The sequence below is a fragment of the Kogia breviceps genome, chromosome 17 (assembly GCF_026419965.1).
Source record: "Kogia breviceps isolate mKogBre1 chromosome 17, mKogBre1 haplotype 1, whole genome shotgun sequence".
NCBI classification, from domain to species: Eukaryota; Metazoa; Chordata; class Mammalia; order Artiodactyla; family Physeteridae; genus Kogia; species Kogia breviceps.
In genome coordinates this window covers 41,378,760-41,405,756 of record NC_081326.1, presented here as the reverse complement: position 1 = coordinate 41,405,756, position 26,997 = coordinate 41,378,760, and the positions used below count along the sequence as shown (strand labels likewise).

The following is a 26,997-nucleotide window of genomic DNA, read 5'->3' as shown; positions in this document are numbered from 1 at the left end:
TGACGCATCACAAATGACTCACCACTGTGCTCTTTTAATCACAGAGTTGAAATCTTCATAATAGAAGTTCTGTGTGTTGACACATATTTACTGTGTTATCCTATGAAACCTCAGTCGTTGGATGGGAATGTGGCTCTCCACGGAGGATATGGATACAGTAGGGTGACAGGGTGGGCGGTGAACTAGCCACGGTAGATACTAAACATGGTTGGATGGAAAAGGTCAGATACAAGTCAAAGCCCCCAAGAACAGTGGGTAAGAAGTACTTCCGAAAAAGAGAAAATGGAAATCACCCAATCATCCATTCTGACCAAGAATGAAATGTCACCACAAATGAGAACCAAGAAGATGGTTAAGACCTGCCAGGAGCAGATTATGTAATGACCACAGCTAACCTAAATGTAAAAGAAAGACAGGGCATATTTATGTTCTTGTTCAGTTAATGCTCACTAACATTTGGGCTTTCTTTGTCTGTTTTGGTAGGTCATGTACAACCGTTCCTGTTCTATTTATGAAGTGTTCCTGTGGTGTTGCATATTTTTTCCTTGTTCCTGACAATGATTACTTCCACATGTAAATAAATTCAATGTCTGTCCCATTACTTAAGTGGTGCCAGGTCCCTGTATATTCTCTGGGGATCTAAGGTGCTCTTCACCCTTAAATCGTATTTCAGACCCTAAATGAACAGTGAGACTTGCAGCTTGAATCTAAACAATTGAAAATGTAACATGTAATTATCAGCTCACTTTTTAAAAGCCTCAATAAAAGAAGCTTAAGAACACTCAAACCCACTGAGATAATAATTACACAACAATCAGAATTTTACACAGAAAGTTGTGTCCAAAAATGATCACTGCAGACTTATTTGTAGTAATGAAAATCTGAAACAAAAGTAGAATGGCTAAATAAGATTACAACCAAATAAGAGAATGCTACATAAGCATTAAAAATCATATTAAAAAATATTAATGACAAGAAAATGTTCACATTATAATGTTAATTGATAACTGTAGTATAAAAATGTTTGATTTCAATTTATTATTATGTTCACATGCATAAATCACAGACTAAAAACACCAAAACATACAATGTTATAAACTATGTGGTGGGTCTGGAGGTGCCCTGTACCTTTCATTATCATTGTACCTTTTTTTGTATTTTCCAGAGTGTCTAACATGAGCATAGTTGCTTTTATAGTCAGGAAAAATTATTTCAAGCTTCAAAAATATTCTTAATATGAAATATTTTATAGAACATTATTATTACGCCTCATTCTCTAAAGAGAAAAAATTACTAGTAAGAAGATGGCCAGGCATTCAAGTTAAAACTTGGAAATAGGGAATTCCCTGGAGGTCCTGTGGTTTGGATTCTGGGCTTTCACTGCTGGGCGCCTGGGTTCGATCCCTGATCAGAGAACCAAGATCTCGCAAACCACGCAGCACATTAAAAAAAAACAAACAAAAACCGAAACAAAACAAAAAGCCCCCTGGAAATAGGTATATCAGAGGAGAAGAAAGAGTAAAATACAGTAAGTCCCCTACATACAAACCTTCAAATTGTGAACTTTCAACGATGCGAACATGTGTTCCATCAACATCAGGCATGAGTGAAACTGCAGCTTGCCCTCGTCTCCTATTGCTGATGACCCTTCAGCTCTACCATCTCCCACCTCCTCTCCCTCCTCCAGTCAGTAACTCTTCTTGCCTGTTTACTCGGGATGCCAGACCCTGTAGGCCAGCTGTTGTAATTGTACTACTGTACTTTTCAAGGTACTGTAATGAAGATTTAAAATGTTTTATTTTATTTTTTTGTTTTTGTTTTTTATGTATTATTTGTGTGAAAAGTATTATAAACCTATTACAGTACAATACTATATAGCCGATTGTGTTAGTTGGGTACCTAGGCTAACTCTGGTGGACTTCTAAACAAATTGGACTTGCAAACGTGCTCTCGGAAGGGAACTCGTTTGTATGTAGGGGACTTACTGTAAAATAATAACAATTAAGAGATCTGCCACTTCCAGTAATGGTGAACTAGGTTATACAAACCAATCTTCTCACTGAGGACAACTAGAAAATTTGGACAAAATAAAAACAACACTGTGAAAAGGTATTAGCTAGCAGGGCAGTGAGGAATTATGGGGCAAGATCCAGGAGAAGGCAGAAATACCACTGAGGGCATTTGCTGATTCCAGAAAAGACGATGAGAGCTAAAAGCTTGAGAGCACCTTGACAGCCCTGATGAGCCAGAGTTAAGAGCGGGAGTACAGGGCGTGCTGGATGGGGATGGAGTCCAGGTAGAAAGCCCCAGGGCTTTGCCATAAGACCCTGAAGAGGCTTCACCACTGGAGTAAGGTGGACCAGCAAAGACAAGTCTTTAGAGTGACAGGGCCCAGCTTTGCATCATCTGAATCCTGAAACAATTGAGGGAATTGCCAGTTGCTAGGCCCCTGTAAGAAGCTATCAAAATCCTTACTGGAGAAGAGATATCATCCCATGCTTTGAATTATTTCTTCAGTTTTTCAAATACAATGTCCAGAATACAAGAAACAGGAGAAGACAGGATGCTAAGAACAAGGACCAGCAGAAACAACAGACAACAGAAATAGACCATAGGCACTGCTCTAGATACTGAAGTTGATAGGCTCCCCCTTTAAAGTGACTACGCTTGCAATATTCAAAGAGATTTTTTAAAAATGAGAATTTTGCCAGGGAACTTAATTCACAAAAAAAAAGGGATATGAGAGACTTTTTACAGAATAGAATATACAGTAGCCAAATCAAGAACTTAGTGGACGGGTTTAACCCATTAAGACAGAGTTATAAGAAAACTAATGAGTTGGATAAGACAGAAGAAAATATTCAGACAGCTGGCTTTAATAAAAACAAAAGCAGCCAGAAGACAATGGAGTTACATCTCCAAAATGTAAGGGAGGAAAGGACCACCTACAAGTTTACAAGAAAAAACAAAAACAAAAACAAAACCAATCCTTCAAGGATGAAAATGAAACAGATACTTTCAGAAAAAAAGGGAATTGGTCGCCAGCAGCTGAGCAGTAAAGAAAGCATTAAAGGGTGTTCTTTGGACAAAAGAAAAATGATACCACATGGAAGGCTGAAGATGGACAAAGAAGTTAAGAACAACAAAAATGATAATTATGTTAATTGTGAATATTGATAACAAATAATAAAAACAATAATTTGAGTGCAAAATACAAATAGAATATAAATACACAATAATGGCATATAGCTCAAGAAAGGATAATTGGAACTGAACTGATCGGAGGTCTTGCATTGTCCAGGAAGAGAATTAAAGTACCACTTAATATGAGATTTTTAAAAGTGAACAATATATGTTGTAATCTCTAGGGTAACCTTTTAGAGAAGTCACAGTTGGGTGGCAGATACAGCAAGTGTTTGCTTAGTGATAATTGAGGTGTTTATATCTTGTGTACTTTCTGTATGTGTGCAATATTCACAGTAAAATGGCTAAAGATTTTAAAATAAATATAAATTATAATCTAATATAATCTTTTCAGACAGCTGGCTAATTTTTATACTCCGATATTTGGAAATATTTTATAAAAACTATTAACGGCAGATGTGCCTTTCACTTGGGTACAATTTCAATGGGCAAATCAAAATGAAATTAAGTTTGGACTTTTTAATTAAAATTTATTTAAATCAAATTTTAGAATTCTCATCCAAATGTGCTTTTTATTCAAATAAGCCCCTGTCTACATGGTCCTGGTTCTGATATTAAAATAAATTTCTGACACTTGCTATTTCATTTCAAACAATTGTGGTAAATATATTCTGGGGAAAATCAGATTTACCATAAAATCCTACCTGCCTAAGAAATTGACTAAATTAGTTCATTTACTATGTGCCCGACACTCTGCTTAAAACTGGATTATACAAGGCTTCCCTGGTGGCACAGTGGTTAAGAATCTGCCTGCCAATGCAGGGGACACGGGTTCGTGCCCCGGTCTGGGAAGATCGCACATGCCGCGAAGCGGCTAGGCCCATGAGCCACAACTACTGAGCCTGTGCATCTGGAGCCTGTGCTCCGCAACGGGAGGGGCCGCAACGGTGAGAGACCGGTGCACGGTGATGAAGAGTGGCCCCCACTCTCTGCAACTGGAGTAAGCCCTCGCACAGAAACGAAGACCCAACACAGCCAAAAATAAATATAAAATAAATTAATTAATTTTTAAAAAGTTTTCCTTATTAAAAAAAAAAAAACTGGATTATACAAAGATGAATAAGGCGTGGTCCCTGCCCTCAAGGATTAGTAGTCCAGGGGGTAAACAAACATCAGCAACCAAGTAAAATGTAGAATAAACATTATAACATTCATTAATTCATCCACTGAATTTGTTCAAAAATTATCTATTAGGCAACAGATATATGCCAGGCACTATGCTAACATCAATATACATTATTCCCCCACTCAAGGTAGTCTATTTTCTAATGGGGAAGACAGTCAAATTAGCTGTTCCATTTAGATGAAAAGGAATTCTGCTATACTAGTGGCTGGGGAGAAGGGGGTGGCAGTGAAAGCCTCCACAGGAAGAGGACTTTCTTAACACCAGAAAGTAAGAGACTTTTGGAAATCCTGAGACAAAGATTACAGCACAAATAATTTTAGGGAATCAGACTAAGTGACTAAGAATTAACTATTAAGAGAAAGTTCAAGGAAACAAAAATATAAGAATGAGCGACCCCTGAGAGTCCTTTGACTTGGATTATAATTACAGCCACTGTTTTCAATAATAGAAGCTATAAATCCTCTAAATTATACAGTATGCAGGAGAAAGTTTACGCAGTAAAATGAAGTTGTATCCTTCCTTAGAGCCCCATTTCAGTAGGCAGATTTTTTAAATGTATTATAAAGATTCCCACCCCCCCACCCCAAATTCAATGAGGTCCTTCTGATTCACCTTGCAGGCCACGGTGCCATCCTTTTGGCATGTCTTCCTCATGGGTGACAGATTAAATCAAGAAACCACCACCACTACACGTTCTGTCTTATATTACTGAAGCCGTTTGCCTGCCCTGTGTGGTGTGATTATTGTTACGCCACTCTACAGATGAGGGCTCGCGGACTTTGGGGAAACCTGCACAAGGTCATGACATTTTCAGCTGACACTCAATCATGGGTCCTTTGATTACAAATGCCACACATGCTGTTTCCAGTAACCCAGGTTCCGCCCCCAAAGCCACCACACCCGGCTCACAAGCCCTGGTGACTCTGCTCGCCAGTCCCCTGGCAGCAGGCTCAGAATTCTTTACAAGGGAGTGTTCCAGACAGCCACTCTCAAGGCAACAGGAAGCTGGCAAGCAGAGTGAAACCGACTTGCGACCCCAGCAGAAGCATCCTCAGTTTCCCTGAATGGACTTGGTCAGGTTCTGATCTTCACTCTCAGGCTGAGACACCACTGTATGTATTCTCTCAGAATGATGAGAAAGATGTCTGTACAGTGAACAGAAGGCAAAGGATGGTCCTCTAGCAGAGGCCAGAAAGAAGGCTGTTCAAAGAGCCACTAGGAGACTTGGGGGTGGGGGGGTGGACAGGGAGAACAATTGTGTTCCCTTTTATGCCCTAAAGAACATTCTGGATCTCTGAATATAAAGAGACAGGCCTAGCCCAGAGCCGAATTTAGAATGGGCTATGGGGACCTAAACTCTGTGCATAAGGAAGGATCAAGCACTAGAGGGTTAGAAGGCCAGCATCCAAAAGAGGAGAAAATATAAACTGCAAAATGGCTAAATTAATTTTTTAGTGCAACAAACATGGTGCTCTTTGTGTTCTGATATGCTCTATTCATTAGGTCTATTAGTCCCTATTTGTAACCATCCTACTCCAACAACTTGGATAATCATTAAAAATATGCTTTGGAAGACTGTTTAAAACATTCCCTGTTTAGCTTCAATACATAAAAGAATACTTTATTCCTACAGCTATTCACCAAAGACAAAACTGAAACTCATAAAACAGAATGTCTTTACTAATGAAAGTGAAGAGGCAATAACAGACTTAACCATTAGAATATAAATTTTGCATTCTATTCAGGAACAGTGTTGCTATATTGTACTTTAGAGTTAAATTTTTTCTTATGAAATAGCAATACATTTAATACACCCCAAAATAACAACTTTTAAAATTAAGACAAAAACCCTACACTTTTAGTTTGCATACATGGCTTGCAAAATATAACTTGATAGCTAAGTTTTTAAAAAATCTTGTCAAAGTAAAATAAAATGCAATGATATAACATAAGTACTCTTAGACGAATGTTTTGTAATCATAATGCTGAATTGTTAATGATTTCTCCTTTCCACCCATAAAGTGTATGCCATAAATATTCATTACTATGAATCTAGGTAATGGAACATTCTTGAAGGTGACATTAATGTCTAATATTGTTACTTTTAGCTAAAAGAAAACAGTATTAGATTACTTCAAAAGTAAACAGCCTCTGAAGATCATTGTTCTTAAGCTATTCTCAAAGTAAACTAATGAAAAGATTATCTAGTGAATTACTGTCGCTAATGTAAATACAAAAATATCTTCAAGATTCTGTTCCTGTTGGCATACCTTCTTTAGAACAAAGATTAAAATTACCTAAGAGGGACTTCCCTGATGGCACAGTGGTTAAGAATCTGCCTGCCAATGCAGGGGACATGGGTTTGAGCCCTGGTCCGGGAAGATCCCACATGCTGTGGAGCAACTAAGCCTGTGCGCCGCAACTACTGAGCCTGCGCTCTAGACTCTGCGAGCGGCAACTACTGAGCCTGTGTGCTACAACTGCTGAAGCCCACACACCTAGAGCTCATGCTCCTCAACAAGAGAAGCCACCGCAATGAGAAGCCTGCACACCGCAACGAAGAGTAGCCCCCACTCGCTGCAACTAGAGAAAGCCCACATGCAGCAACAAAGACCCAATGCGGCCAAAAGTAAATAAATAAATAAATACTTTAAAAAAAAAAGATTATCTGAGAAACTTTCATTTAGTTTCTAAACAGCTGGTATGGGAAAAAAACTAGGCAAAGAAACATTCTCAGGTAAATAACGAAAGAATCAAAGAAAGCACCTTTTGAAATGTTACTAACTTAATTTTTAAAACATTTTCACAAAAGCTCTCTGGTGTTTCTGTTATTAATTTAAAGTTTGCTCCTCAAGACAAGGATGTTCACTCTAGCAACTTTTATCCAACATAGTTTTGTAAGTCCTAGCTACAGCAATCAGAGAAGAAAAAGAAATAAAAGGATTCCAAATTGGAAAAGAAGTTAAACTGTCACTGTTGGCAGATGACATAATACTATACATAGAAAAAGATGCTAAAGATGCTACCAGAAAACTACTAGAGCTCATCAATGAATTTGGTAAATTTGCAGGTTACAAAATTAATACACAGAAATCTGTTGCATTTCTACACACTAACAATGAAAGATCATACAGAGAAATTCAAGAAATAATCCCAATTACCATTGCATCAAGAGAAAATACCTAGGAATAAACCTACCTAAGAAGACAAAAGACCTGTACTCTGAAAACTATAAGATGCTGATGAAAGAAACTGAAGACGACACAATCAGATGGGAAGATATACCATGTTCCTGAACTGGAAGAATCTATATTGTCAAAATGACTATACTACCCAAGGCAATCTACAGATCTGTAAATTCAATGCAATCTCTATCAAATTACCAATGGCATTTTTCACAGAACTAGAATAAAAAAATCTTAAAATTTGTATGGAGAAACAAAAGACCCCAAATAGCCAAAGTAATCTAGAGAAAGAAAAATGGAGCTGGAGGAATCAGACTGCTTGACTTCAGACTATACTACAAAGCTATATAGTCATCAAAACAGTATGGTACTGGCACAAAAACATAACTAGATCGATGGAACAGGACAGAAAGCCCAGATATAAACACACACCTATGGTCAATTAATCTACAACAAAGGAGGCAAGACTGTACAATGGGGAAAAGACAGTCTCTTCAATAAATGGTCCTGGGAAAACTGGACAACTACATGTAAAAAAATAAAATTAGAACATTCTTTAACACCATACACAAAAATAAGCTCAAACTATTAAAGACCTAAATGTGAGACAGGACACTATAAAATTGTAAGAGGAAAATATAGGCAGAACACTCTGACAAAAATAACAGCAATTATCTTTTTCAATCCATCTCCCAGAGTAATGGAAACAAAAACAAACAAATGGGACCTAATTAAACTCAAAAGCTTTTGCACAGCAAAGGAAACCATAAAACAAAAAGACAACCCACAGATTGAGAGAAAATATTTGCAAATGATGTGACCAACAAGGGATTAGTCTCCAAAATTTACAAACAGCTCATGTGGCTTAATATCATCAAAACAAACAACCCAATCAAAACATGGGCAGAAGACCTAAACAGACATTTCTCCAAAGAAGACATACAGATGGCCAAGAGGCACATGAAAAGATGTTCAACATCACTAATTATTAGAGAAATGCAAATCAAAACTACAAGATAACACCTCACACCAGTCAAAATGGCTATCATAAAAATATCCATAAACAGGGACTTCCCTGGTGGCACAGTGGTTAAGAATCCACCTGCCAATGCAGTTCGATCCCTGGTCCAGGAAGATCTCACATGCCGTGGAGCAACTAAGCCTGTGCACCACAACTACTGAAGCCTGTGCGCCTAGAGCCCATGCTCCACAACAAGAGAAGCCACCACAATGAGAAGCCTGTACACCACAAGGAAGACTAGCCCCTGCTTGCAGCAAATAGAAAAAGCCTGTGCATAGCAACAGACCCAACACAGCCAAAAATAAATAAATAAAAATAAAATAAAATTTGAAGTAAAAAAAAAATCCATTAACAATAAATGCTGGAGAGGCTGTGGAGAAAAGGCACCGCTCCTACCCCTCCTACACTGTTGGTGGGAATGTAAATTGGTACAGCCACTATGGAGAACAGTATGGAGGTTCCTTAAAAAACTAAAAATAGGGGTTTCCCTGGTGGCGCAGTGATTGAGAATCTGCCTGCTAATGCAGGGGACACGGGTTCAAGCCCTGGTCTGGGAGGATCCCACATGCCACAGAGCAACTAGGCCCGTGAGCCACAACTACTGAGCCTGCGCGTCTGGAGCCTGTGCTCCACAACAAGAGAGGCCGTGATAGTGAGAGGCCCATGCCCCGTGATGAAGAGTGGCCCCCGTTTGCCACAACTAGAGAAAGCCCTCGCACAGAAGCGAACACCCAATGCAGCAAAAATACATAAATAAATTAATAAACTCCTACCCCCAACATCTTTAAAAAAAAATCTTTAAAAAAAATTTTAAAAACTAAAAATAGAGCTACCATATGATCCTGCAAGCCCACTCCTGGGCATATATCCAGATAAAAACATGGTCCAAAAGGATACATGCACCCCAATGTTCACTGCAGCACTGTTTACAATAGCCAAGACATGGAAGTAACCTAAATGTCCATCAACAGAGGAATGGATAAAGAAGATGTGGTACATATATACAATGGAACATTACTCAGCCATTAAAAAGAATGAAATAATGCCATTTGCAGCATCATTCATGAACCTAAATTGTCATACTGAGTGAAGTAAGTCAGACAGAGAAAGAGAAGTATATCACTTATATGTGGAACCTAAAAAGAAATGATACATATGAACTTATTTACAAAACAGAAACAGACTCACAGACTTAGAGAATGAACTTATGGTTACCAGGGGGGAAGGATGGGAGGAAGGGATAGTCAGGGAGTATGGGATCAACATGTACACACTGCTGTATTTAAAATGGATAACCAACAAGGACCTACTGTAGAGCACAGGGAACTCTGCTCAGTATTATATGTAACAACCTAAATGGGAAAAAAACTTGAAAAAGAATAGATACATGTATATGTATAACTGAATCACATTGCTGTACACCTGAGACTATCACAACATTTGTTAATCAACTGTACTCCAATGTAAAATTTAAAAAAAATTTTTAAATTAAGTTTGTTCCTTGTAACTCTACTTAGACTCTTATCACCAAGCCTTCAGTTACTTGTTGTTCAATACCATTTGAAGGAATAAAAATAGCCAATGTTTTAACTACATAGGCAAGATTCTAGGAAAAGGAAATTAGCATCCGAAATGTGTGAGTCCACATACCATTGCTACCAAAAGTGCGGTAGACCTGCAGCTTCAGCATCATCCCCAGTGTGTTACTAATGCAGACCCACAAGACCAACTCCAGACCTAATGAATCAGAAGTAAATGTCAGCAAGACTGACAACTGACCTCTCAGCAGCAAAGCAGAAGTCAAGAGACGTGGAGGGAGTTTCAATGTGTTGAGACAATAACTCTCAACCAAGGATTGAAATATCTTTCAAAAACTCAAGTCAAATAAAGATATTTTCAGGACTTCCCTGGTGGCGCAGTGGTTAAGAATCCGCCTGCCAATGCAGGGGATGCAGGTTCGAGCCCTGGTCCATGCCACAACTAATGAGCCTGCGCTCTAGAGCCTGGGAGCCACAACTACTGAAGCCCTCGAGCCACAGCTATGGAAGCCTGCACACCTAGAGCCCGTGCTCCGCAACAAGAAAAGCCACCGCAATGAGAAGCCCGCGCACCGCAACAAAGAGTAGCCCCCGCTCGCTGCAACTAGAGCAAAGCTCACATGCAGCAATGAAGACCCAAAGTAGCCAAAAATAAATAAATAAAATCTACGTTTAAAAAATAAATAAATAAATACAAGCAAAGAACAACTGTCAGTTTGCTACCAACAGATTTCACTAACGGAAAATTTTTAATATGTACGTCAGACAGAAGGATTCTAGACAGCAGGTCTGAGGTGCAAAAGAAAATGATGGATCACGTACTTTCCACATTTGGGGTATTAAAATATCCATTTATAAAATAAAAATTAGAGTGATTGCAAACAAAAAGAGAGAAGATGATGGACAGAGCTGTAAATATGTGGGTAACTCTAAGCAAACATTGATTGTATAGATCAGTGTCTTGGGGGAGTTTAAAAAAAAAAGACACTAACATACAAGGAATGACCAGAGTTAAAGGACTTGTTCAAAAGAAAGGCAAAAATATTATTAAGTCTAGACTCTGATAAGTACATATGTTAAAATTTCTTGAGTGAACCACTAAAATAATAGAAATTAAAAATAGCAGATGGGGGCTTCCCTGGTGGCGCAGTGGTTGAGAGTCCGCCTGCCGATGTAGGAGACACGGGTTCGTGCCCTGGTCCAGGGGGATCCCACATGCCGTGGAGCGGCTAAGCCTGTGAGCCATGGCCGCCGGGCCTGCACGTCCGGAGCCTGTGCTCCGCGACGGGAGAGGCCACAGCAGTGAGAGGCCCGCATATGGAAAAAAAAAAAAAAATAGCAGATAGGGATTCCCTGGTGGCTCAGTGGTTGGGAGTCCGCCTGCCGAGGCAGGGGACGCGGGTTCGTGCCCTGGTCCGGGAGGATCCCACATGCCGTGGAGCGGCTGGGCCCGTGAGCCATGGCTGCTGGGCCTGCGCGTCCGGAGCCTGTGCTCCACAACGGGAGAGGCCACAACAGTGAGAGGCCTGCATACCGCTAAAAAAGAAAAAAAAAAAAAAAAAAAGTAGATAGGCAAAAAAGTGGATAAGAAAAAATTCAGATAATATGAAAGATGGCAACAGCGGACAGAAAAACAGAAACAAGGAGTAATATAAGTCCTAATATATTAACCACTATTAACATAAATGGGCTAATTTTCTCCAGTTAAAGACAAAGATTGCCAGGCTCCCCAACACGGCCACTCATCCCCAAACTCTCTCACATGCCTTACATTCTCCTTCACAGCACTTATCACAATTACGTTCCAATATTTATTTGTGTGATTACTTATCAATATATATTAATTACCGGTAATTTCTTCTTACTAGACCATAGATTCCATGTTGGCAAGGACTGAGTCTATTTTGAATCACCATTGCATTGCCAGCACCTCACACAGTTCCTAACACCCAGGAAGTTCTCAAATCTGTTAAAAGAGGAGGAAAGAAGGAAGGAGGGAAGAAAGAAACTGGATACACATCACCATTCCTTCTAGGCATAAATTTTCTACAATGATTTTCCTTTGAGACGGGAAGTCCTTATCCATAAGCACAGTTATAGTTTCCTGATCCATAAGCTAGCTGCATTTGATTTCTTACATAGATGAATATGTGTTTTCATACTGAAAATGCTATCCATGTACCCTCATTTTATCTTTAAAATAATTTTTAACAATTAAAAACTCCATTAAGCAGCACACCTTGGGAGAAATGCATTTGTGTTTGAATACTACTTAGTTTTATCCATATTTGCAACTATTTTATGACTTGCTTAAATTGTTTTGTGATACTTTTAAATAATTATTTGCAATTGTTTATTGTTAGAATTAACTCCAATTTTAGAGAGGAAAACTGAAGTACTGAGAACCAACAAGTACTGTTTTATAGACTGGAATTAAAGCCTCCTATAATTAGTACTGGGTGCCCACTGGGCAACAGGATCTCAGCAATAAGGCTGCCGTTAGGTGTCACATCAGATTAGTAGATGCCCTGGAATCCCTGGAATCGTTCTCCCCTTCTTTCACAGTAATAGGCTTATCTGGATATATCAATGCCCAGCTAAAGATAATATCTCCTAGCTTCCCTTGCAGCTAGGTCATATGTCTTGTTTCTGGCTACTAGGATATGAGTGACAGCAATGCATACAATTTCCACTTCACATCCTTAAAAAAATGAAGCTGGTTGTCCTCCAGGTGACTTTTGTCCTTTCTAGCAGGCCAGAACACAAACATGGTGCTGATGAGATGTCTCCAACCACGCAGACAAGGATAAAGGAAGCAACCCCCTAGATCCAGAGGAGTTAGCACGTTTAGGATGGCACAACTGCCCCACCAGCCTGGGTCGTCTCTGGATGGCCTCACGGAACAAAGCTTGCCAATCCTCCCTAACTGTTAACACAAGCGAGGAATAAACTGCATTTTTGTACCTCTGTTCACAACACTTTATCTATACCATAGCAAATACAGAGGTTAAATATTAACACAAAAGAGAAAAGACCAGATTATCAGAGAATCCAATGCCACCTTAAAAGGGGGGCAAGGGGGACACTCATGGCTAGATCAAAATTGAGACAACAAAAAGTACTATCCAAGAAACAAACCCCTCTTTCAGCACAGCTGGAGGAAGACACACTGTCACAGCCTGGAGACTTGCTCCTTTTAGCCCTGAATGCTATATCTTTTCTGAAGCTGGCCTCACCAGGCTGTCTTTAAGAAAAGCTATTAAGTACACTCAGATCACTGACAATCATAATTTAGTGTCCTCTACAGGAAAAAAATACATAGGCCTAAGGATAGGAGTATTCATTTCCATGAGGATTATATTTCCCCATCGAATATTAATAAATTGGCATTCTGGTTTTATGTGTCAGTCTACTATAAGTTTAGTCAGTGTGAATCAGCCATTCAACTTTAGGGCACTGACAAGATCCAATCTCTGGTCCAACAAGGTTGAGGAAAGGCTAAACTCTGATGCATCCCTTCTGGCCTTACCCAGGTAACCCCCTAAGTGATTCTTTTCTTCCAGTCAATAACACCTCCACTTTGGCAGCCCCAAGTCCTCTACCGTTAGTCAACAAAGATGTCAGCACCTACCTGTACCAAGCGTTATTGCTTCACCATCCCTCACCATGGAACCAACTAGCTATGTAATTTTAGCAGCTCAAAGGTTAATAAAAACACTCAAGCTTATTTTTAATAATAATTTGAAATTATATTTCCTCAAGCAATTTTTGGCCCCTACATATGTCCCTGAGAAATAATTTTCCCTTGGAAGCTGCAGCCGCAAAGAGGCAACTCTAAACCTTTAAAAGTTTGTTAGAACTGGGAATTCCCTAGTGGTCCAATGGTTAGGACTCTGCACTTCCACTGCAGGGGGCACAGGTTCAAATCCCTGGTGGTGGGGGGTGGTTGGGGGGAGTTTGTTAGGACCAAATGAAGAAGTGTGATCTTTGCTTAATTTTTATTTTGCTTCAAGTAAAAAACCAGTTTACAGCTGTTTAAGAACTCTCATCAAGGCTCCAGAAGCTCTATTAGAAGAGCCAAGGGAGCCGGGAGGAAGTGGAGAAAGCAGTGAGTTATGCTGCTAGGGCTCACCCAGTATTTCCACTAGCATCCCTTTATGAACAACAATATATCTGCCACAAAGGGGGTACAGTGGGAAGGGAAAAATGAGTCCTCTTCCTTCATGACAAAGATTCAATGTAAGCTGACAAAACAAATCGATCACTCATTTAGTTAATATACACATCACAGTGCAAAACTCATGTTAACCATTTTATCACTTGATGTTTTGTTAGTTCGTTACACGTATCTAAAGTGGGACCCAGAGAGATTGATATTAATAAACACTGAGATGGCAATCTTTATTTTTTGGTCTTTAAAATGTTCTGATGAGTGAATTCCCTGGCAGTCCAGTGGTTAGGACTTGGCACTCTCACTGCCGAGGGCCTGGGTTCGATCTCTGGTGGAGTAACTAAGATCTCCCAAGCCGTGCAGTATGGCCAAAAAAAAAATAGTAAATGGTTCGGATGAACATCTGATAACACGAGATAAAAGTTTAAAAAGGTATTAAATACCACTAAAATCTTCACCAGATGTGTAATACTTCATAGAACTTCCCTTGATCCTTTACATTTGGGGGGTAGGGAGGCCTATACTTCTAAAAATGGGTTCATTAGACATCTCTCAAAAATCCAGTATTGCTCTCTGTCCAAATCTGTTCTATTCCTGAATTCAGACGTAGAAAATCTGGATGGCAATGGTATCATTGACTAACTGATTAAAGTTCCCATCCATATTATTTGCATCATTGGCAAATGAGAGACCTGTGCTGGGAAGAACTGACATTGCTACATCTCCTATCCGGAAGGCTGTACCACACCCCACCTGGTTTCCCAGCCATCTATAAAAGAGCCTGCCCTTTCAATCTTCCTTAAAAACTGCTTTCACCCTATCACACCTGTTCATAATTCTTCAGTGCCTCCCCACTGCCTACAGAATAAAATCCATACTCTTTAGCTTATAATTTCAGTCTTTTACAATCTAATATAGTAGGGAAAACATTAGGTAGTAAGGATTACAGAAATATTATGAATTAGCCCCTATTTTGCCCTGGACTTACAGACCAAGTTCAAGAATCTGACAGCTGGAAAGAAACTATTAATCTTTTCAAAAATTTATTTATTTATTTATTTATTTGGCTGTGTTGGGTCTTTGTTTCTGTGCAAGGGCTTTCTCTAGTTGTGGCGAGCGGGGGCCACTCTTCATTGCGGTGCGCGGGCCTCTCACTGTCGCGGCCTCCCTCGTTGCGGAGCACAGGCTCCAAACGCGCAGGCTCAGTAGTTGTGGCTCATGGACCTAGTTGCTCCGTGGCATGTGGGATCTTCCCAGACCAGAGCTCGAACCCATGTCCCCTGCATTGGCAGGCAGATTCTCAACCACTGCGCCACCAGGGAACCCCGAAACTATTCATCTTAAAGGAGCATATCACCACCTATCATGCCTGACCCCAGGGTTGCTTTGAGGTCTCAAAAAGAACAAATGTGAAGTCCACTGAAAACTATCAATCACTCTACAAATGCAAGATGTCGGTTGTACTATCCAATATTACTATACAGACAAAAATCAATAGTTATTGCACCAGGACCTCTAAGGATACAAACCAGAACCCACCAGGCTTGGGTACACAAGCAAGCTGTGACTTTCAAAGTGAACTAGTTGATTATTTGACAGGCCAGGTCATAAAGCCAATGAGACCAGCTACCCTGAGCCCTTTCATCCTTTATAATCTGATATATGGTCAACTTCCCTATGAATAATGCCCGGCACAAAGAAGCATTCAGTATGTATTTGCTGAATAACTAACCTCCTAAAACACACCTGGATTATAATGAAAAGGATGATATGCACAAAGGGGGACCTATCCCAGGTGTCAATGACATACCCTTCCAACTACCAGGACCACTTTTAAAAACACAATAAGAGGGCTTCCCTGGTGGCGCAGTGGTTGAGAGTCCGCCTGCCGATGCAGGGGACGCGGGTTCATGCCCCAGTCCGGGAAGATCCCACGTGCTGCGGAACGGCTGGGCCCGTGAGCCATGGCCGCTGAGCCTGCGTGTCCGGGGCCTGTGCTCCGCACAACGGGAGAGGCCACAACAGTGAGAGGCCCGCGTACCTCAAAAAAAAAAAAAAAAAAAAAAAAAAACCACAATAAGAAAATTACCTGATAAAACGATGAAAGAAACTACAAAGCAAAAAGTATGCTTGAGTGTGTAGGGAGAAACTTAGGTCCTGACGGCAAAACATATTGCACAAGAAATGCGGGCTTTAGCATGAAGAGTATAGCAGGCATTTTTTATTGTATTATATTCTCCAAACATTCTTCCTCCTCCTCCCAGTAACAGTCTCTGATGCCTCATCCCTCCACTCTCAAGCTGGTGTTTTAAATTAATCCCACCTCTGGCTCACATCTCTCCGGGTCAATAAATAGCCCAAGGGAAGCATATCCCAGACCTAAATTCATCAGTATACTCTAGCCACATAACCCGGGCCTATGTGGCTCAGGGGTGGACAGATAACTTACACTTATCAAATGTGAATGAATCTCAGGACCCAGGGCTTAAGTACTGGCTGGCCATTTGTATCCTTAGAGGAAGATAACCTGAAAGGGGAAGGAATGGGAGAAAGGGGGAAAGGGAGGTGGTGGAAACCACTGCACTTGTTAATTGTATAAGCCAATTTAAGTTGACTTGAAACACACAGGTCATGAAATACACACATCTCCCTGATAGTAAGCCAACATTTTTTAGGAGTAAGATAACAAGCTCATATTTGTGTTTGAGAAAAATACCTCTGGGAATTGCATTTGTAATGGACTGAAAAAAACATGGATTATTGATGGCAAGGCTAGAAGCAGGGAGACCGGTTATGATTCTATTATAATAGCCAAGTGAGTGCTAATGAGAGCCTAAAGGAGGGAAACGGTAGCAAGAATAAGAAAAGGACAGAATAAGGTAATCAGGAGGTTGAGCAAAACTCAATGGGACAGGGAGACGGAATAAAGGAAGAGATTCAGATGGCAAGGGGAACAGAGGCAGCTAAACTGGGAAATCTAGATAGAGGGTGAAAGAGATGTGGTGCTCTAAGGACAATGGTGCTCCAAGGACAAAGGACGACCCTGCTTGAAAAAGTTTCAGCGTTACACCCCCTACCCACCCCCTACCGGACTCTTAATCTCCCTCACCACCATGTTGCGATGGTTACGAAATTCCTGAGCCCACCTGGGCAACTTGGGACCTGTCCCAAATAAGGAAAGGTATATGCCCTGTCCCACTCCCACCCTACAGAAGGAAGGTATATGTGCCTTGACCAATCAGTAAACAAAATTTTCACCTCAGACCATTCCTTTGCTTTCTGGCTATAAAAACTGATCGACAGCACACGTTCGGGCTTGACTCTCCCAGACTATTAGGCAGTCGGCCTGCTCTTCTGGCAGCGACCCTTCCCTCTAACAAATTCTATCTTCTTTACATTCTGCCTTGTGTCTGGAAATTCTTTTCCAACCCGCAGTTTGGACCACGACAAGAGAGACTCGAGTATGTGCAAATTTGGGGAGAAAGTGAATGGATTCAGGCTTACAATACTAAGTTTTGCTGAAGAAAGAGAGGAAACCTCAGAAGCCTGCATAGCAATCATTCTGCTTTAAGTATTTCTTTCATATCATGAACCCTCTGGAAACCAGGACAAGTCAGCCCTCATTCTCTGTGAAGATGGATAAGCATCTTACTTGTCTTTCTAAAAACATTTGTAGCTATTAAAGGTTATGTGATAAATCAACTCTTTTTTAGGTTTAATGATTAAACTGCCTCTTAAAGTAAACACAAACCTCTACCTCACATCGTAACACAAAACTTAGAGACAGACCACAGATGTAAATATAAAAGCTAAAGCCATAAAGCTTCTGAAGAAAATATAAGAAAATATCTTTACAACTTCAGGGTAGGCAAAGATTCTTAGAACACAGAAAATACTGACCATAAAAGAAAACAATGACAAGTTGAACTTAACTGAAATTTAAAACTCCAGTTCATCAAAATATACCATTAAGAAAATGAGTGGGCAAGCCACACACTGAGAGAAAATATTCACAAGGTATATGTTTAACAAAGGACTGGTATCCAAAATATAGAGAGTTCTTACAAATCAGTAGGAAATAAAAAGACAAAATCCAATTTTTGAAATGGGCAATCAATAGCACTTCACAGAGGAAGATATATAATTAGCCAAAAAGCAAAGATAAACTGTTCCACCTCATTAGTCATAAGGGAAACTCAAACTAAAGCCACCAGGAGCTACCACTACACGCCCACTGAACTTCATACACTGATGACTGGAGTGTAAAGTGGCAACTTGGAAAACTCCTTGGCAGTTTCTTACAAAGTTAAAACACACAACGAACAGGAATTCCACTGCTAGGTATTTATTCAAGAGAAATAAAAACAGATGTCCACAAAGCCTTTTTTGCAAGAATGTTCAGAGCAGACTTATCCATAATAGCCCTAAAATGGAAATAACCCAAATGTCCATCATCTGGCAAATGAATAAACAGACTGGGGTATATTCATACAACAAAATAATACTCAGAAATAAAAAGGTACAATCTATTGATACACTCCAAAACCATGAATGAATCTAAGACATTATACTAAGTTAAAGAAACCCAATACAAAAGAATACATACAGTATAATTCCATTTATATGAATAGGCAAAACTCACCGATGGGGTCAGGGTGTCTGGGGAGGGGTATACTAGAAGAGGCACAAGGGAACTTTCTGGGGCTTTGGAAATGTTCTCTAAGGGTGTGGGTTACAAAAGTGCATGCATTGGTCATGTCAATGAACTGTATGTATACCTAATATCTGTGATTTTCACCATATGTAAATTATGCCTCAATATAAAAAAGGAAAACTTAAAACAAAGCAAAACAAACAGATCTCTAATACAAATACCTGAAATCAATATGCTTAATTTTTTTACTGGATTGAAGGAAACCTTTATAATTCCAAAGCAAAAACAAAACACACACTCAACTTTTAAAAGGTTAAACTGTGGAAACAGCACAGACCAAAACATCACTCAAACCACAAGCCAATCTTAAGTAAATCACCTAAGCTCTCTTAGCCTCAGTTTTCATCTATGAAACGGGAATTTTAAAATCTACCTCACCAAGACATAAAAATGAAGCTTATGCAAAGCACTGCAGAGAGGGGACTTCCTGGCAGTCCAATGGTTAAGACTCCATCTGTACTTCCACTGCAGGGGGCATGGGTTTGATCCCTGGTCGAGGAACCAAGATCCCACATGCGGCGCCACACGGCCAAAACTTTTAAAAAGTTTTTAAAAATAAAATTTAAAAAACAGCATTGTAGAGAAAAATGTTGCCTGCTATTGCAGTTCTACAAGCATCAAGCCATTAGCCACTGTAGTCACCCACTGACTGTGGGCCTGAGGGGAAGTCAGGATGGAGAAAACAGGAAGCAGTCTGTGCTTTGGATGCCTGCCCTGAGATAGTGAAGATACATATCTAAGGAAAAGTTTCAATGACCCCAGATTCTTGCATCTTCCCATACATAGAAAAGAACTAAAATCACCAACCTGAGATGCCTGTTCTTTGTGATTAATAGTCACCTTCTGATTTTGACTACAGGTTCTTTCACAGCAAAAAATTCATATATCCTGGCTCCTCCCTTACCTCTTCAGAACGGTTTCTCAGAGCTGAGAGGCTGTCTTCTGGGTTATCTTACACAGTAAGACACAATAAACTCAACTCACAGCTCTTACGCTGTTCGTTTTGGTTTTTTTCAAGTCAAGATATCTAGGGAATTCCCTGGTAGTCCAGTGGTTAGGACTCTGCGCTTTCACTGCTGAGGGTGCAGGTTTGACCCCTGGCCGGGGAACTAAGATCCCACAAGCTGTGGGATGCGGCCAAAAAAAAAAAAAAAAAAAAGATATCTAGTATAGTCCCTGGAACACAGGACCTTAGTAAATGGTCATGGTAGGAAACAATTAGAAAATGTGTAAAAAAAGATCCACTTTACCTATCCTTTCTAGTGGACTCTTTCTTGAATATCTATCTATACTCCTACCCTTTTTGTTTTCCTGAAAACTCTCCCCCTTTCTGATAAGTAACCCCATCCCAGCCAGATGGCTGGTGGGGTGAGGGGGTAAGGTAAGGAGGAAGAGATGCCTTATTCTTTGGCTCCTTCATCTTAAAAATGTTCACGTTAATCAATGTTTTGGATAACCAAATTATATTTAAAGTATGAGGGAAACTCACTATTTTTTTAAAAAAAGTTTAAATTGTTTTGTGAAATGCAAAAGACTTATAAAGATGACCAGCAGGTTTCCCATATATTAGGTTTACCTAAAGTGGCATTCTTATTCACATTTGCTGGAAAGCTTTCTAATTATCTTTCAAAAAGCCATATATTTCCAAATGCTAAAACATGCCTACCAATAACTACTTTCCCCAAAGAGCATGCTGAAGCCATAGACAGAGCGTGTGAGTGGCCTCCTTTTATCACACCAATACTGCTTAGTTGGATTACAGCCAACAGCAGGGCTCAAAGTAGATTTATCTTTCCTGTAGATCATGTAGTCCATTTGCCTAATGCAGTACCCTAGATTTTACAAATTACATTCACTGATGTACTTGCAAGTCTGCAGATTTAAACATTTTCAAGGACACAAGACATGTGTATAAAATTATCTGCCTTGATCATCAATAAAAGCACTATTTCGAGGCCACCCACTATCCTTCTGCTGTAATTTTAAATTTCTGTAAAGATCTCTTTGCTTTTAGCAAAATCAGGGTTGAGCCAATACGCAGATGTTCTATCTGCATTCACACCGCACAGTAAGAACCCACACATACCAAAGATCTGTTTGAAAGCTTTTAAGGCCAAATATTTCTATTGTGTGGCCTGTAATAGGCACAGACTAAAGGAAACTTGAAATTATAAATAGCAGAGAACACCATGTGGGGCGGGGCGATGTTTTGCTTAAAATGACACAACAAACGAGTTCACAATTCGACATAATGTCCATATATATCAAAAAACTGAATTATGAACCGACCAAAAAACTATGATGACTAAGAAGAAAAGAATTTATTCCCACCAAAAAGTTCTATATGCCATCTTACTACCACTTTTAAGGTGTTTCCTCATGATGGCAGAGATATTCACTGCAAAAGGGCTCGGGTCTAACTCTATCATGATGTGACCAAAACCGAAATGCAGTGGAATCCGACTCAGTGTTAGTGCAGTCTTCTGGGGGCCAACAACCAACCTGGAGCTGGCACAGGGCAAGACTCCATCAGGTTTCCTCACTGGCCCTGATAATCACTGCTCCCCATACAAATAAGATCTCGAAAGCTCCAACCTAAAGACAAACCAGATTTGCCTCCTCCGGTGTCGGCTAAGAAGGTACAGGGATCATCTGTAAAGGGGCAGGAAAGCAACTGGGTGTAAAATGGCTGCCCCGGGCAGATTGAAACACCAATAAATCACAAGCAAGGGCTTCCCAGGTGGCGCAGTGGTTGACAGTCCGCCTGCCAATGCAGGGGACGCGGGTTCGTGGCCCGGTCCGGGAAGATCCCACATGCCGCGGAGCGGCTGGGCCCGTGAGCCACGGCCGCTGAGCCTTCGCGTCCGGAGCCTGTGCTCCGCAACGGGAGAGGCCACAACAGTGAGAGGCCCGCGTACCGAAAAAAAAAAAAAAAAAAAAACCACAAGCAAATCCCTTCCTAGAGTAAGGCTTTACAACAAACGTGTGGGGTAAAGAGCCCCCAACCATTTCCACTCTGGATGTGAAGGTGCGCAGGAGACTGGACACCAAACCCGAGGCCAGATGCGGGCAGGGAGAATAGGCACGCGGGCCCGCAACCCGGGACGACAACTGGGGGTAATACGAGGTGCCCGATCACCGCCTCGACGTTTGTCGGGACCCGTCGAAACACAAAGCCCAGCGGGTGCTGCTAAGAAGAAAGAAAAGGAAAGCACGTGCTCCGCAGACCGGATCGGAGTTCTCTGACCACCGAGTGCACTTTCACCGGAAACCGCAGAGCTCCCACTGGCCGAGCCGGCTCCCAGCTGAGGGCTTTCCGGCGCCCCCTGCTCTGGGCGCCCCCTGCCTTCCCGCACCCCCGAAACGCCCCGAACTCCCGGCCCTGACTGCACCCCTCGCCACAGGTTGGCTGAGCCCGGGACATCGCTGACCCGCTCGCCCGGAGAATTAAGTTTCTAATAATATAACTTTAGGCGGATTACCGCTGGCATCACCCAACCCCGAAGCCGCACCAGGAACCAACTAGAGGGCGTGAAAAGCGAGGCGGGGGCGCGGGCCGGGGTCCCGGCAAGGTGCGGGGCGCCCGCCCTCCTCCCTGGCAGGTGCGCCCCGGGGCTCGCCAAGGCCCGCCGCGCTCACCAGGTACCAGACGCCGAGCAGGATGGTGCCGGTGCGGACATGGCAGCACAGGCAGCAGCTGTTGGAGTAGAACCGCGTCCAGGGGGCCACCATCTTCATCGCTCGGTCCGCCGGCGCAGAGGCGCGAGCGCGCGCCCAACTTTGCAGGAGCTTCAGCCGCGTTGCTCCGGGCCCGCCGCGCGGCTACTGCTGGCTCCTCGGCCACTCCCGCTGGCGCTCCCAGCGCCGCTCGCCGCCCTTCGGCCCTTGCTCCGCGCCTCCCTCGAAAGCTCGGAGCGGCTGCCTTGGCCGGACCCCACGCTCGGAAGGCTGCGGGAGAAGGAGGAGGAGCAGGAGGGGGCGGAGCGGCTCGCGGACCACGTGACGGGCTCCTGGGCCCCGTGATGTCATCGCGGGCTTTGGCCAGCTGCTGGCGCCGCCGGCCCATTGTAAATAGATAAATCATCTTGCACTCTCGACCGGTCCCGGAGTCGGCCCCCAGTGGAGTTCCTCTTTCATTTGGTCATTTGTGTAACTCTGTCATGGATTCGAGATTCTTTTAGTCTAGTTGGTTGTGGGGTTTTTTTCTCCTTCCACTTGTATCTTGTAGATAATCTGTAGGTGCCATCACTGTTATCTTTTTTTTTTTTTTTTGCGGTATGTGGGCCTCTCACTGTTGTGGCCCCTCCCATTGCGGAGCACAGGCTCCGGACACACAGGCTCAGCGGCCATGGCTCACGGGCCCAGCCGCTCCGCGGCATTGGGATCTTCCGGGACCGGGGCACGAACCCGCGTCCCCTGCATCGGCAGGCGGACTCTCAACCACTGCGCCACCAGGGAAGCCCCATTACTGGTATCTTGTAGACTGGATGGAGGGGGGGGGGGAAACGGTAGGGGTGATTCCAGTCAACTGCAGTGCTTTGAAACACTGCTGAAGCTGCCAAGAGCAATTTGTCTCTGCTTCCCAGCTCAATTACTGTGGTAGTAATCTTTCCCAGAAAATAGGCTGCGTGTCAAGGACATCCTTGCTGTGCTTCAGGTAGCATTTTTAATCATAACTGCAGCTCTAAACAATCATCAAGCCAATTACTGCCAAACGGTCCATGTGTAAGTGAATAAGGTAAGGAGTCCTGGGAAAAACAGAACCAGGTGTGGCTTTCTTGACATAAGAGAAGCCAGTATGGGCCTAAGACATTTTGTGATCTAAGACTGACCACAGTGCTTGTCCTTGAACAGGCCTCAGCAATAATGATCTTAAGGGAACACAAGAACAGACTGTTATCAGGCAAGAGAAGTAACAATAGCAAAGATAAATCAGTTGTAGGACTTCCCTGGTGGCACAGTGGTTAAGAATCTGCCTGCCAATTCAGGGGACACGAGTTTGGGAAAATCCCACATGCTGCGGAGCAACTAAGCCTGTGCGCCACAACTACTGAGCCTGCGCTCTAGAGCCCGGGAGCCACAACTACTGAACCCACGTGCCACAACTCCTGAAGCGCACATGCCAAGAGCCGGTGCCTGCGTGCAGCAACAAAGACCCAACACAGCCAAAAATAAATAAATAAACAAATAAATAATAAAAATAAATTTCTAAAAAAAAGAAGATAAATCAGTTGTAAAGACTCCCAGTTCTGTTTCAATGGTAAAGATTAACCTGAAGCACTTTCTTAAGCTGTTTTGCAGAATTTAAAACCCACCTTGAGCACTCAACCACCCTCTAAGGGATGATGATGTCGACCTTTTCTGACCCTCAGGACTTCAATCAACTAAAGCTTGGACTCTGTGACCGCCAAGCTGCTTCATGACTATGCCTGTACCCTTAGCTTAAAATTTCCCCAATTTTGCAATTGGGAAGACACTGCTTTGGGGAAGATTCCCCAGTGCTCTCCTTACTTGCTGCAAGTAATAAATCCTTCCTTTTCCTGATCTTTGTTTTGGTTATGTCTTTTAGCTCCACACCCACCAAGAGGCAAACACAGTTTTTTGGGTAACATCTGCAAGACCAAACACAGAGTGTTAAGAGATAGTGAGAGATAGGACTCCAGTTTGGGGTTATTTCCTCCCGTTTAGTGTTTGGTCTGGAAGAGCCCTTGTCCTAGGTTAGCCTCTAGTAATCACTGTGTAAGCCAAGCATCTCAGTTAAGCACTCAAGATTTTTTTTTAAATAAATTATTTTATTATTTTATTAATTTATTTATTTGGGCTGCTTTGGGTCTTTGTTGCTGTGTGTGGGATTTTCTCTGGCTGCAACAAGCGGGGACTACTCTTTGTTGCAGTGTGTGGCTTCTCATTGTGGTGGCTTCTCTTGTTGCAGAGCACGGGCTCTAGGTGCGCGGGCTTCAGTAGTTGTGGCACGTGGGCTCAGTAGTTGTGTCTCGTGGGCTCTAGAGCACAGGCTCAGTAGTTGCGGCACACAGGCCTAGTTGCTCCGCGGCATGTGGGATCTTCCCAGACCAGGGCTCGAACCCGTATCCCCTGCATTGGCAGGCAGATTCTTAACCACTGTGCCACCAGGGAAGCCCTGGTAAGCTCTCTGAAATACAAGATTCCCTTGAATCAATGAGTCATTTGCCTAAGGAATCTGCAATTCTGGTGGGGAAGGCGAAGTGGGAAGTAACTATGGGAATTTGCTGGGAGTTGGAACTTGGAACGTAGTACTCCCCATCCTGATTCTCTATTTCCATTCCTTCTCAAGCACTAATGCTTGTCTTAGAGCTGCTTCGAAGTGGCTATGAGCATGATTAAATATTAAATGGAAGATCCCAAACAGAAAATTATCTCTAATGTGGAAGAAAGCAGAACGTTGTCGTGAGAAAACAAAACAAAACAAAGACAACCCTGAGATTTTCTTGTTTGGTATTTCTGATGAACTCCCACGGTGATGTTGTTACTGGACTGAATTTGGGGTCAGCTTACCCGCTGTACGGCAAAGCCAATGTACCGACACTGGATGGTGGTGAAGGAAAAGTACAGCATTTACTGGAGGCACCAAGCAAAGAGTATCGGCAGCTCATGTTCAAAAGTCCCAAACTCCCCAATGGCTTTCAGGGAAGGGTGTTTAAAGGCAACATTTGGGATGAGGGGTGGGGGGAGCATGATCTTCTTCTGATTGGTTGGTGGTGAGGTAAGAGGGTGATGTTTCAGGAATATTAATCAGCTGGGGTCTACTTAATCACTATCCTCCACCTGGGGTAGGGAGGTGTGTCTTAGTTTCTGCATAACAACTCAAAGATTTGTGTCAAATTGTCATGGATATCCCTTGAGGGGGAGCTGGGATTCTGTTTTATCACTGAAATATTATTACTTCTCTTGCTGAACTCCTTTTCCTTTGTTTCTGCAATCCCTCACTTCCCTAATTGGTAAGTGCTTGTGCCTGCTCTTTGGAACTCAGGGAAGGCCTAGGACACTAAAACCTTTTTCTACAAACAAGAAATGGGGGACATGGAGGGGTTTTTGTACACGGGAGGGACTCACAGGGTCCTACTCAGTTTCGGTGTTCATTATTATTTCTGATTAAGGGCCCGTGCCTGACATCTCTGGGGATGTCTCTGGGGTCCCTTGACATCCATGTTGAAGCTACACAGTAAGAATGTTACAGCTTTACAGGCTTGTAAAGCTAAACAGTCTTGCACTTAAACAGCCTTATCTCACATTCCTCTTCCTTCCTATATCACCTGTCTTTAAGAAATTTAGACCCAATCAGTTTTTCTCTTGCTCCAAATCGGAAATGAAACTTTGACAATTACTCTATAATAATCTTAACTTGAGGGCTTCTCAAATCTCTTCTTTTCTAGGACAAATTGTATTTCAATCCATCTGTTAGAGATCCAAACTACCCAATGCTACTTTGAGCGGTGAGTGTAAGACATACAGACATAAAGGCTACAAACATTAGAACATTCTGCTCCCAGAGCTATTGTCTAGCTTAGTGCACAAGTCACTGTGATGTTGTTAGTCAGAAGCATGCCAAGTATCCGTACAGGTACAAACAAAATGCAATGGGAAAACGGAGGGATTGATTACATTAAAACTGTGGGGAGTTAATGTTTTGGTTGGGCCTTGTAAAGGGTGAATAGAAAGTAGACCAGGAAAGGTGAAGGAAGAGACACTTTAAAAAAAAATTATTGGGGGAGGGGGGGAGGGGAAAAATTATTTTATTGAAGTATAGTTGATGTACAATGCTGTGTTAATGTCTGCTGTACAGCAAAGTGAGTCAGCGATACTTATATATACATTCTTTTTCATATTCTTTTCCATTATGGTTCATCACAGGATATTGAATATAGTTCCCTGTGCTATACAGTAGGGCCTTGTTGTTTATCCATTCTACATATGATAGTTTGCAAGAGACGCTTGATCTGGAAGTTGTAGAGAGCCAGACAGTCCTTTGAGGGAGGGAAGGTCTCACTTGAACTACCTC

At 42.0% G+C, this 26,997-nt stretch overlaps 1 protein-coding gene across 1 annotated transcript in view; it reads right to left on the bottom strand.

The window, feature by feature from the left end:
- The window catches only part of LAPTM4B (lysosomal protein transmembrane 4 beta), a 56,200-nt gene extending 32,976 nt beyond the window's left edge, over positions 1–23,224 (bottom strand). Inside the window, exon 1 of the mRNA XM_059042487.2 lies at positions 22,599–23,224. Within this exon, the coding sequence (XP_058898470.1) occupies positions 22,599–22,697 (99 nt within the window). The 5' untranslated portion in view covers positions 22,698–23,224. The remainder of the gene's footprint in view (positions 1–22,598) is intronic.
- Positions 23,225–26,997: the final 3,773 nt, after the last annotated feature.